At 40.5% G+C, this 12647-nt stretch overlaps 1 protein-coding gene across 1 annotated transcript; it reads right to left on the bottom strand.

The window, feature by feature from the left end:
* Positions 1 to 3520: 3520 nt before the first annotated feature.
* Positions 3521 to 12215, bottom strand: LOC139663697 (cytochrome P450 2F2-like). The gene is made up of 11 exons (XM_071542416.1): positions 12054 to 12215; positions 10867 to 11029; positions 10123 to 10275; positions 9832 to 9992; positions 9072 to 9140; positions 7457 to 7561; positions 6900 to 7038; positions 6386 to 6471; positions 5729 to 5830; positions 5253 to 5394; positions 3521 to 3708 (listed from the first exon to the last, which is right to left on the bottom strand). The coding sequence occupies exons 1-11, from the start codon at positions 12213 to 12215 to the stop codon at positions 3521 to 3523; spliced, it is 1470 nt and encodes a 489-aa protein (XP_071398517.1).
* Between the last annotated feature and the right edge of the window lie 432 nt (positions 12216 to 12647).

Raw genomic sequence — 12647 nt, 5'->3', positions numbered from 1 at the left:
CCCCTCTTAATATTTTATTATTTTCTTTTATTATGGAGATACATTTCAGTACTTATCTTGTTTTTCAATACTTCCCTTTTATCACTTACTCTGTATAATGCATGTCTTGCAGGTACTTTGCAAGAAAGATGGTTAATTACCAAGAGTATCACCAATACTGCTTACCGCCACAAGAGGGCAAGCTAAGTGAAGCTGAGGGGTCCTGTTTTGACGACATAGCTTCCAAGTGCTATTCAGTTGAACACAGTAGACAGAAGTGATTAACTGATTGCCTTCTGTCTGTATTTGTGTATTTTGCAGTTTTAAGTAAACTCTCCCAAATCCTTCACACACTGGACTCTGGAGCAGAGGAAACACATTCTCTGGAGTGATGAATCATGCTTCACCATCTGGCAGTCTGGAATTCTTTTTGGAGAACATAATTTGCTTCTTTATCACACCTAAGGTTAAAAATAGACAAGTCGCCATTCAACAACAGTGTTGGAAACTTTGTGGTCACATTAATGTAAAACATAACATAAAACATACATTCACAGACACTCACTGATTTTCCCTTACCTTACCTTACCTGATTTTACCTTACCTTACCTTACCTTACCTGATGAGAAACAGTCAGAGTTCACTGGCATATCCACATCATATGCACTTTATTCACAGAGACTAGAATAGAATTCCACTTTACTTAATAGCATGATGAGACTGTTGTACACGCATTACAGTTCTATGGTTTCTGTAATATTCCCACATGCAATGAGTAAGCATAAGAATTAACTGGCAATTTGTTTGATCTGTACTTTCTGTTACTTTGGTTTGTACTTCCAGTTACAGATTACTTTCAGTACAAAGAGAAAAATGCATAAATTAGTTTGATTTGTATGCTACAGACACAAGAAAAACAATTGCACTGTGAGTTGTGCCAGAGTGGAAATGCATGACAGGAGGTGAAAGTGTGCACTGATGATTTATAGTGGCATTCATAAAGCTTGTAATCTAACAGTGTAAGAGTATACGAGGGTGGAATTTTCAGTTGAATTTCCCTCTATATCTATCACCTTTCGGTCTATGTTTAAATTTGGACAGTGACAATCACTTTCAAGGCCTGATGCGAGACCTATTGTGCACTCTCTCTGAACTGGACCTCCATGTGGCAGGGTTTGGGGGTCTTGGTCACCCCAAAAAGAGGAATGTAGTCTGGCTGTCCTGTATCCTCTGGCCAGGTGAACTGGAACCTCCTCAGCAGAGTCACCATGATCAGGAAGAGCTCCATATGAGCCAGGCCCTCTCCAAGACACATACGGGGACCTGTGGTTTAAAACAGCAACATCAGCATGAAGAATATAAACAACTACAAAACAATTGCCATTTCCCCTAGACTGGCTCGTAATGACTGCTGACTATTCCCAAATAAATTGTCGGGTCTCATTGCTCTGTTCTTGCTATATTTGCCAACACTACACATAAACAATTAAGATACAACACATAAAATACTAATTAACATCAACATTTTCATCTGTACCGCAGTGACATATTTTCTGGTGATATTTTCTCAATCAATCAAGTCTATCAATATATCTTTCCATTTATCTATGACTGTATTAATCACTTCACCCACCTGCAGAGAAAGGCATGAAGGCCTTTGGTTGACAAACTCCCTGGTCATAGTGGCGATTCCCAGCCTTTCTCTGTTGTGGATGACCATGGATTCAGAGATTTTGTGGCAAAACTTGACCCCACATACACTCTACCATCGAGGCAGGCTCTGAAGACCATGGTGGAGAAAAAAATATGAAGAGCATTAAACGAAAGGCCAAGGCAGAAGTGCAGAGGGTGTGAGCCTAACCTTGCATATGTGGATCTCCATTAATATGGATTGGTCATTGAAGTGGCCATTTCCCAAAGTCCACACAGCTGAGAATATTGATGAAACTAAGAGGTCCCTCACTGAGGAGTGGGGTATTGAAGGCAAGGTAAGATTCCTAGTTACAGATGCAGAATCAAACATGATTGCCACTGCCAACAATTTAAAACTTCGGCATGTTGTTTGCATAGTAGATGCCCTTAATCTTGTTGTAAAAAATCCACTGATCCAACTTCTGGCCTTGAAGACATTAGAACAAAGGCAAGAAAGTTGGTTACCTATTTCAAGACCAGCACTATGGCAAAGGAAAGGCTGAGGCAAATGCAGGAGCAAATGGACCACCCTGTAATGAAACTCATCCTGGAGGTTTATATATTTTTGATGCTGCAGTGCTTATATAAAGAGAGGCAGCCAGTGGGGGCAGCTCTCACTACACTCAGAACAGATGTGGCTCCTCTGACCTCTGAAAATTATGAAAACATTGCAGAGTGTTTAAGAGTGGTTGCTCCATTCCAAGTGGCCCTTGAGGAATTTTCCATGGAGAAGAGAGTCTCTGGTTCAAAGGTCATTCCTCTAATCAAAATGCTACGCTACACAGTAAATGAAATACTGCCACAGATCACCACAGCTGGGATAGAACCAGTCTGGAATCCTTAATGACAAATTTTCAGGTCTTGAGTCCATGAGTGTGTTGACACTTGCAACCTTGCTGGATCCAAGATTTAAAACTCTTGGCTTTCACAACCAAATACAGGCCCAAGCAGCAATCCGCTGACTAACAATCAGAATGCACAGCACTGATCAGAGACACACCACAGGACACATCTACAGACCATCACTCCACATCTCAGCAGACACCCAGCCAATCAGCTCGGCCTAACCCAGCAGCACAAGACCTCCAAACTGCATCCTCCACAAGTATTTGTTTGTTATAAATTTAGGTGTGACCTAATTTGAGAGGGCTGGAGCCTAGGAACATTCAGTGTTGGATGTGAGGCACTGGAATTAGGGAGAGGAGACGGCAGATTCCACAAAAAAGGAGATTTATTGTGGCTTGGACATTCCCTTTAACGTCATTAAGTGGTGGGTTCTGTATAGAGCACACAAACAGAGAAATCCATATGGCATTTAGAAACAATCACGTATTTTCTCAACACAAATACATAAACTCAAGTTCTCAGTTGGCACTGAGCCAGCTGAACACTGGAATTAGCCATAAATGGAAATATACTAACACAATATATAATCAAACTGATAAGGAATGAAATAATAACCCAATAAGCTAAAGGTAAAGCAATCAACTTCATATATCACTCACTTTAGACGCATTTAGCGAGCACAAAGGGAAGGCCAGTCTGGTTGGTGGCAGAGCAAACAGAACAATGGTTTCTCCTCCCAGTTATGAGAGAGCTCAGGCTCAAAGGCAGATTGAGCATACCTGTGTCTGGCTGACCTCAGACAGCAGGTGTGTGCTTGTTGCTCCTCCCAGAGCTCAACAGGGCTGATCACAGACATGGAAGACTTTCAACAAACTGTTCATTTGGGCATACAGCCCAAAGTAAGTCAAATGAGGATACGAAATGAAGTATTTCTATTCATTTTATTACATATATTTCTGATTATTGACACAGGAATCCCTCCATACTCTGTCTCCAGACTTCCTCACTTGGCGGCCCTGAGTTGGACCTTCATGTGGTAAGGTTTGGGAGTCAGAGTGACCCCAAAGACCGGAGTGTAGTCTGGCTGTCCTGCGTCCTCTGGCCAGATGAACTGGAACCTCCTCAGCAGAGTCACCAAGATGAGGAAGAGCTCCATACGAGCCAGGCCCTCTCCAAGACACATACGGGGACCTGGGATATAAGTAAGACAATGACAAATTTAACTACAAGAATTTGGCTAGACCCTCCCCCAAACACCCACAACACCTTTTGTAGGAGCACCTGCGGCATACAGCTAAACGGCAAATCCAGTATCATCGACAACAATAATTCAGTTTAGTAGATGAGGGGTGATAGGCTATGAGGTAGTCCGTTGAAAATGTATTGGAGCATGGTGGCAGCGTGGACCAGTGGTGAGAGAAACTGTCCCGTAACTGAATTGTCACAGGTTACAGGCGCTGTGTCCATCAACCGCCATATGTCTTGTTAAAGTGTCCTGGACCTAGAACTCAGTATCATTGCTCTAACAGATTTTTGGATGGCACATGCAGTACTACCATATGACTATATATCTCTTTTGCTTTCCTATGATCTGGACTAATCTATGCCTCAGCTTGCACAATTTCTGATCTGCACATATTTCTGTACATTCTATGCATGAGTCAGTACATATGCTCAGTATGTTCTCCTGCTGTTATTTTTCAAATCCTGTATACATGCTGTTATTCATATATTTCATTCAGACTTTTTATTCATAAATTTCTACTTAAGACATTCTAGTGTTGTAATGATTGATTGTTTTACGTTTAATACCCTGCTGTATCCTTCTTTATATTCTATTTTTCTGTGTTGCCTCCTATTCCTGTTTGCTGGTGCAACAATCCCAACTTCCCCCACAAGGGATCATATAGGTGTCAACCACAGAAACTCATCTTACCTAACCTTTGGGGAATCTATCCCCTATTGACTGCAGTTCAATAGCCTAGCATGCTAATGATGGGGTGTAGCAAGAGGGGAAAAGAGCTTTGAAATGACCTTCCTGAGGGGATCAGGTGTTCATGGTGGTAATATCTTATCTCTGCAATGTTCCAACATTGTTCAAAGATAACTCCTAATAAAACATAACTCCTAATCCCTATACTCCTAATCTCTTGTAGGTACAGGCGTGGCGTGCAGAGATAAAGGACCGGACCCAAATGACTTCCTGGCCATTCAGAGATCTTCAGAGATCACAGGCTAATGGGGTCTAGGCCTTCCTCATCTGGTCCTAGGCTTTGAAAAACCCTGCCTGAGGAGCTTGGGCAGGAAAAATCTGTGTTATCTTAAAATGCACTCTTATTTGAAGTATTATTCAAATGTATTTGTACATATTTTATTAAGCCGACGTGTTTAATTCTCATGTAATCGTATGCTGAAATTTATGTCTTGCATTTTATTGTTTCTTATTGGCTTTTACTTATTATTGTTATATTGTTTGTAAAGTAAAGCACTTTGTAATAGTCAAAATAATAATAGTATATAATATTTATCCTTAGTCATCATTACTGTATTACAATTCTTTGACAAGTCATCATGGTAGAGTGGGGAAAACTCTTTAAAATCTAGGGAGGGATTTAAAATAATACAGAAAATGTTGCTTGTAACCTCTATGTTTACATTCTCTTAGTGAGCTGCTGTTTGCTGAACTGAAAACACAGCAGGAAACAGCTTTGTGCCTGAGGATCCTGCTCTTGTACCTGCAGAGAAAGGCATGAAGGCCTCTGGCTTCACAAATTCTCCCTGGTCGTTGAGGAAGTTTTCAGGGTTGAAGTCGTGGGGATACTTCCACTGTCCCTCCTCAGACAGCACTGAGGTCAGGTTAGGGATGATCATTGTACCCTGAGGACAAAATGGGATAAACAAGGGAGGGACATAGAGGGAGGCAGAAACAATATTCAGAAATGGAGAACTATATAATCTTATTTTTACCTCACTTCCTTCCTTTGCAAATAAACTATCTTGCTACATCTGATACCTACTGACTAAACACATAAAATGCCTGTCATGAATGTGACACATTATTGGATGGACAACTGTGTTTTACATCTTAACTTTCCCTTCCTTATGGCATTTACTTTTCCAAATGTAGCCATACAGTAAGGTTTATCCCAAAACAAACTACTGTATTGTATAATGCCAAAACGTTCTATAACACCAGTCAGTCACCCCTTACCCTGGGTATGGAGTATCCCATGAGCTCTGTGTCTTTAGTGGTGCAGTGGAAGACACTGAGAGGAACAGTGTTGGCTATCCTCTGGACCTCATGGATCACAGCCTGCATGGACAGAGATAGCCATTAGACATCATGTTCTTATGCATAAAAGCACACAGATATACTTGTTATATGGGAACCTGCCAGCAATATGCTCACAACCAAAAGTGATTTTTTGAAAGCAGGCAAGAAAGACTGGTCACAAAGATTTGGTCACCAGCAGTTACTACAATGAATCCCCAAATTAGAGGTGGTATCAAACCTATTAGCAATTTTATGTTCCCAAGCTCTTCCTAAGTGCCTCTAATATAAAGTAGACTACATCAAATAATGTGACTCAAATGGGTTACTAGTCTAAAATGGGGTTGATTTGGTTCAATTAGCGTACATACAAAAAAGTGTAATAGGATGTGCACTATTTCCACATCTAGTAATAACCCTTTTTCATGAAAAGTAGGCCACCCTAAATAGGACCCCAGCATGGATTGATTCTCTCATATGTCATTTAGTGGTTGCTTATAGAGTTTGTGTAATGCTCTACCCATTGTGCAACACAGAAGCACGTGCACATGAAATATCAAAATGAAACTATTCTGAGAAATCTATCTAATAATGTACCTGCATGTAGGGCATGTTGTGTCGGTCTTCAAAACTGGCCTGATCCTTCCCGTCCAACACCTGGTCTATCTCCTGCTGACAACGCTCTGAAAGAAAGAAAGAGAGAAAGAGAGGATGTTGATTTTTAACATCAGATGTTGCAGTCCACAAAAAAGATTTTAAACTAACATGAAGAAGGCACTGACAAGACAGGACAAGAGAAGTGAGAGTCGGTGAAAGCTAAACCCATATAGAGATGGAAAAGATGATGGAATGACATGTCACACGATAGAACGATAGATAGAATCATAGAAAGATAGGTAGAACCATAGAATGATAGATAGCACAATAGATAAAATCCTAGAACAATACAGCGATAAATAGAACAGTTGAACAATATATATATAACACCAGACAGAACAGGTAAAATTGTAGAATGATAGAATGAAAGACAAAATGACAGAACAATAGATAGTGAAAAAACAATGCAACGATAGATACATATGTACATACATACGTACGTACACACACTTACCCTGTATGTGCGGGTGGGTCATAAGGTAGAGGAAGCCAGTGAGCAGGGTGTTGGAGGTGGTGTCGGTCCCAGCAAAGTGAATATCCAGAACATACGTGGTCAGTTGATCCTCGGAAAAGGAAGAGCCGTCGTCTCCTCTCTGGAAAGAGCAGAGAGAGCTTCCTCTGTATTTTCTATAGTATATGGAATCTATAGAGTTTTCTATAAAGGGCTGGGAAATATGCTCTGTTTTTAAAGTGTATGTATCTAGTGCTGAAACGATGAGTCGGTTAACCGATCGACAAGAGATTAAGAGATTATAATTTGAATCAATTAATCATTTTAGTCATTTATCCAGTAAAACAACCAAAATTTGCAAATTTGCTTCATTTCATATTGTTATAAAATGAATACTGGTCAGACTAAATAAGTAATTTTAATTGTGGGCTCTAGTAACTTGTGATGGGTATTTGTCATTTTTAGATTAAATGATTAATCAATTCATCAAAAAAAAATCAATAGATTAATCGGTAATGAAAATAATCGTTAGTTGCAGCCATAATTCACACTTCACACACCTTTTCCAGCTCGTCCAGATAGCAGTCTATGAAGTCTCGTGGTTTTCCGGGGACTCTGGTTTTCTTGTGCTCGCTTACCAGACGAGTTGAAAGTCTCTGGCAAGCCTGAGAAAAAAATACGGTAAATACACAGTGTTCACAGTAGCAACACACAAATTATATATATTACAGAGATTTGTTTTTTCTTTTGACTTAAAATGCATATGTGTAGCGGGCTAAGTGTGTGAGGTCAGAGAGAAAAATTCCAATGTCTCTGCTTAAAATGGCCAAAAATTAATCTTAAAGGTTGACTTTTTGGAGCTTCATTGTTTTTCTTTTGAATGTTTTCAACAGTTTATCCATTTTTTCCACGAACATTTACTACTTAATATTTAAAAAATGCAAACTGCATCCTCAAAAGGTGTACTATTTTTACAGCTACACTAAGCGATTCTTTGACCACTAGAGGGTGACAGAAACCGCAGCACATTTTGTAAACACACACAGCAAAACTACTGGGCGATGGAAGGCCTTAAAGAGTAACTAAACCCCAAACCCAAAACTTTGGTGAAGCCTGACACCTAATGGTAAAAAGTAGGTTTGGTGATATCACCCTCTATAGAGTACAACAGGTGGTGACATCACCTGGCACAAAGACCAGCCAATAGCAGATGACCCTACTTTTCACCATTAGCTGTCAGGCTTCACCAAAGATTTGGGTGGGGTTTAGTTACTCTTTAAGGACAAACTGTGCATAAAGGCTAATAGCTAAAATAAACGTAGGCCTACCTACGGAGAAATATCTCCAGTCTTGCTTTGCCAGATTTCTCCGCTGAAAGTTACATGTCCCACAATGACACGTGAAGAGGTAGGTAGCAAGTTTACTAGTTGAACAAGTTTACTCGCTCGCTTCATCAATTCTGCCATTACCAGAATTCTTTTCAGGAGTGGGAGGGGGAGAGCGCCGCTTTCAAACAGCAAGGGAGGAAGCAAGCTAGTTTTAAAAAAAGGAAAAGCTACGACTCGGGCCGAACCTGACAACAAGCTTTAGAAAAGAGGTGAAAACAGCTACACAGCTGGCCCCTGTGTGGCTATTTGTTTATATCATTACGTATCACGGACATCTCCACATAGCACACGTTCAATCAAATTCAATAGGATTCCTTATGAATTTAATAATATTCCATAATTAATTTTAAATCCATTTAAAGGCTTACTGAGCAGGATTTTCCCCCTTGAAATAGCATAAACTCATGCAAAAATGATCCTACTCAATCATTACTTATGGCCCATTAGTAGTGTGTGACAGTGTGTGTGTGTCTGCAGAGACTCTGCCTTCTGCCTGGATTTTCTTATTTCTGAATGTTTGGGACGTTTCTGGGCGTCAGTCTTTTGGCAGTGGGTGTGTCCGCCTGCAACGAAAAACCACTGCTGAATCCTTTTATATCTAAAAGCCACGCTGGCTGCGGTACTGGCAACCGGGGGGAGGAGGGGTCAACTTTGAAAGTTGTGTTTACAAGTCACAACCAGCAAAAACCTACTCAGTATGCCTTAAAACAATCATTTTCCTGGGTCAATATATGTCCACAAGTGGTAAAATGAAAGTCCTCATGTTCCCCAGGCCCAGTGAACATACCTCCACGTTCTTAAAGGCCTTCATGAAGGGCAGCGGCAAGTAACGGATCACGGGAATAGAGTCATACAGCTGTAGGGAAAGATAAACCATTATTTCAGTTTAACCCCACTTCCTGGCAGGAAAAACACTGAGCAGGCAAATTGGCCCCCAATTTATCACTTGAATGGGAAAAGGTGAGAGAGATGACTACTGCTAATTTCTGTCTTCAACAACTGAGGTCGATATGGGCCAGATTCTGCCCAAGCTGAAAGTGTTATTAATATTTTGAGCTAAAATTATATTTTTTCATCAACAGTTTTTTTAAGGTCTGTACAAGACTTGCTGTTGCTTTGGAAACAGTTGGTGGTGTGGGGCAGGCTTGTCTGTCCTTTTCACACAGGATGATTAACAACTTTTTTTTTTTTTTTTTTTTAACAAATAGTCAACTATATTTGGATATGGTATATCCAAATCTATATAGCCTACTAATTTATCTTTGCTCTGCACTGTTGTTATAGGCTATAATATAGGCTAATTGTTTTACTTAAATATTATGTTGTGATTGATAATGCTAGACAAACGAAAGACAAACATGCACAGGTATTAAGACTATTTAGGCAATATATTATAAAACGTGATCAATTTTAAACAGTCGGGTTTGTCCCTTCATGTGTGAAGAGATGTGTACATTACATTCATTCTTACTTACATTCACAACAGGAGCCATATTCTTGACATTTGTGAGCTAAAGTTATTCCTTTACGAACATGCTGTGACTCACCATAGCCCAGGGCCCATTGGCTATCTTGGCATTCTCTGTGTAGAGCTGAACTATCAGCTTGATGAACTCGTCATCGTAGTCGTAGCGCGTACCGAACAGAACCTGGCAGATGATGTTAGAGGACGCGTTATGGAACAAAACCTGAGGACTCAAGGTTTCACCTGTAAAAGAGACACAACGTGGCACAACTCAACTCACTGCAGCAATGCAACAGAGAGGGCCCACACTGGCAAACCTTGACTCTGCCTACTGTATGAGGAGTAGGAACAATCAGACCCATAGGTGGCATACCAATACTCTTTTCCAGCGGTTTCATGATGTGTTGTATCTCTCCCAGAATCCTCTCCTCCATGGAATGCTTCCCCAGACCAAAGTTCCTCAGGGTCATCAGAGCAAAGCGACGGTGCTCCTTCCAGCCGGGGCCGTAGTCTGCCAGAATCACTCCTATAATTGGTGTGGTGACACAGAGGGCCATCACTCCCAAATTGTTACCATCATCCAACATAGCGTTGTCTCTAAATATATCATTGTCAAATGGAGGATTTTCCTGTAAGTATTTAACCTGAGAAGAACTAAAGTGGATTCAATGAAAGCATTGAGCAGATCACTGAGACAGAAAGACAATTCAAGACATGATGATGAATTCCAGGTGAGCTTTGTTCAGTCATGGTCCAAATTACACACATAACCTTTCAAAAAGGAAAATCTGAAACTGAAAAAATACAAAACTAAAAATACTGTAAATAACAAAAGCATGGCCTTTTTCCTCCTTAACAGAAGTACATTTGACAATATAGTGAATGTATATTGTCCTCCCCTGTTGTTAGGATGGTGAGCCTACACAGAACATCATTCTGGAATGTCTCTGTCCATACATATATACAGACATTACATTACATTTAGTTTCTATAGGTAGAGATGCAGAGTTTTAGAATGTTTTTTTCCCAAATGAGCTAGTTTGGTCAGAACTTTAATAGTGTTCTTATCTCCATCTTCCATCCTCTGTCACCACAGAACACTACATCGCTGTCTCACCTTTCCCCTGTGTGACGTCATTGACCAAGAGGTCTTGTGGTCGTCCGGCAAAGTCCACAGCCTTGGTCAGCATAGCCTCCTTCATGGCCTGCAGCCCGCTGACGATGACCGCCGGTCTGGGACCGATGAACAGACTGTAGACGTTGCCATAGTAGTTCCTCAGCTGGGGAAGATCAAGATAAGGCTTGTCATACACACACAAGCACACACACATGGCACACTCAAAATGGCAAAAAAAAGCTGATGCTGAAGGCAGGCAACTTGAAGAGAGGTGGGAGTTTTTCCCTCGTATTATTTTCTTCTCATTTTGTTTTGCGCAATTTTCTTTTCATTCATATGAACGTTTTTTCACTTTTTATCTCAGTTTTTCCTTCAAATTATTGATCCTTTTACATTTTGTAGGCCCAACCCAACTATAACAAAAACATTTGTACAAGCTTATCTAGAACAGTATATTTACCCATTTGAAAGTAACCTATTGCTAAATACACATCAATTATCCGCACCTATGGTTAGGCTATATTCAGTTACTACAATATATTTACCTGTGACCTCTACTTTGCGCAATATATTGATTTAATATGATATGCTACTGATTATAATGCACTTGCCTGATCTACAGCTAAGTACATTACATATATTGGATGTTGTATGGTCAGAAAAATAGTGTGTATGTGTGTGTGTGTGTGTGTGTGTGTGTGTGTGTGTGTGTGTGTGTGCGCGTGCGTGTTTTGGCAGCCATCACCCATTGTACAGCCAAAGTTCATAACAGATCAACTCACTATACAGACAGAGAGAAATCTGGTACATAATCACAGTCAAACATACTTTAAGGCCTTGAAACTAACTTTCACAAGCCCATAGTCTATGTCAGACTATAAATCACTGCCACCAGAATACTAGGAAGGACTAGCACTCATTAATCATTAATTGTTTATTCTGTTGAAGTATTTCAACAGACTTCAGTATCCTAGTCTCTACAACAGACTGGCAACATGCCAAATACATACAACCTGTAGCTAATAGTACTGCAGTTAGTCTATAAAATAACCAATACATCTCTTCAAAAGATTTCAGCACTAATAATAATAATGATAATTCCTTCCATAGTATAACTATCTCTGCATTTTACTGACATTCCTGTTCAGAGCACATGCATTAAATGCAACAAGGAGATTTTTTCTTACCCGCTCAAAGTCATTCAAGGGATTCCCTAGGCTGAGGCTGAACAGATTCCCAACTATGGGGAGGGGAGCGGGTCCGGGCGGGAAGTTCTTCGACCTCTGGGTCTTGAGACGGAGGAAGAAGAAGCAAACACAGAGCCATAGCAGGATGAAGGAAGCTAACATGGTGGAGTGGACTAGCCTGGACCGGGGACCCTAGCTATCTGACTGGCAGTAAAGTGTTATGGAACTCTGCTCCCAAGCCTCATGGTTTTCTCTCCACCCCCTCTATCTGTTTTTTTCAAAGACAAATCAGCAGTCCAGGCACCTATTGTAATTTGTTCATGCAGACAGTTTGAAAGCGGAGTGGGAGCGAGATTCCGGGCAGCATAAGAGGGAAAGGGCGGTGGCCTTGACCACATGCACCACTATCTGAGCACGCTAGGTCCATGCAACGCTTACCAGTCCAATATTCTCAGTATAAACAAACATTTGTAAAATTAAAAAGAAAAAAATCTAAGAAATGTGTAGTCATGAGTCAAGGTGAACTGTGTGCTAGTAAACAAACTGAAGCTGACAGAAACACCTTGAAAATAAGCATACTGTCCTTTTGCATTA

Source organism: Centroberyx affinis, unplaced genomic scaffold, assembly GCF_046629955.1.
Source record: "Centroberyx affinis isolate AG114_WGS23_722 - 3 ecotype Tasmania unplaced genomic scaffold, CSIRO-AGI_Caff_v1 ptg004100l_1, whole genome shotgun sequence".
Classification (NCBI taxonomy): Eukaryota; Metazoa; Chordata; class Actinopteri; order Beryciformes; family Berycidae; genus Centroberyx; species Centroberyx affinis.
The sequence above is the reverse complement of the archived record's forward strand: the minus strand, read 5'-3'. Positions and strand labels throughout refer to the sequence as shown.

What these genes read in the sequence shown, in the direction of transcription:
- LOC139663697 (XM_071542416.1), bottom strand. Translation starts at nt 12,215, where the DNA reads ATGTTAGCTTCCTTCATCCTGCTATGGCTCTGTGTTTGCTTCTTCTTC. An exon ending in ACCGCTGGAAAAGAGTATTG is followed by an intron (nt 9,993 to 10,122) that starts GTATGCCACCTA and finishes TCTCTTTTACAG; the next exon opens with GTGAAACCTTGAGTCCTCAG. An exon ending in AGGCCTTTAAGAACGTGGAG is followed by an intron (nt 7,562 to 9,071) that starts GTATGTTCACTG and finishes TTTTTTTCTCAG; the next exon opens with GCTTGCCAGAGACTTTCAAC.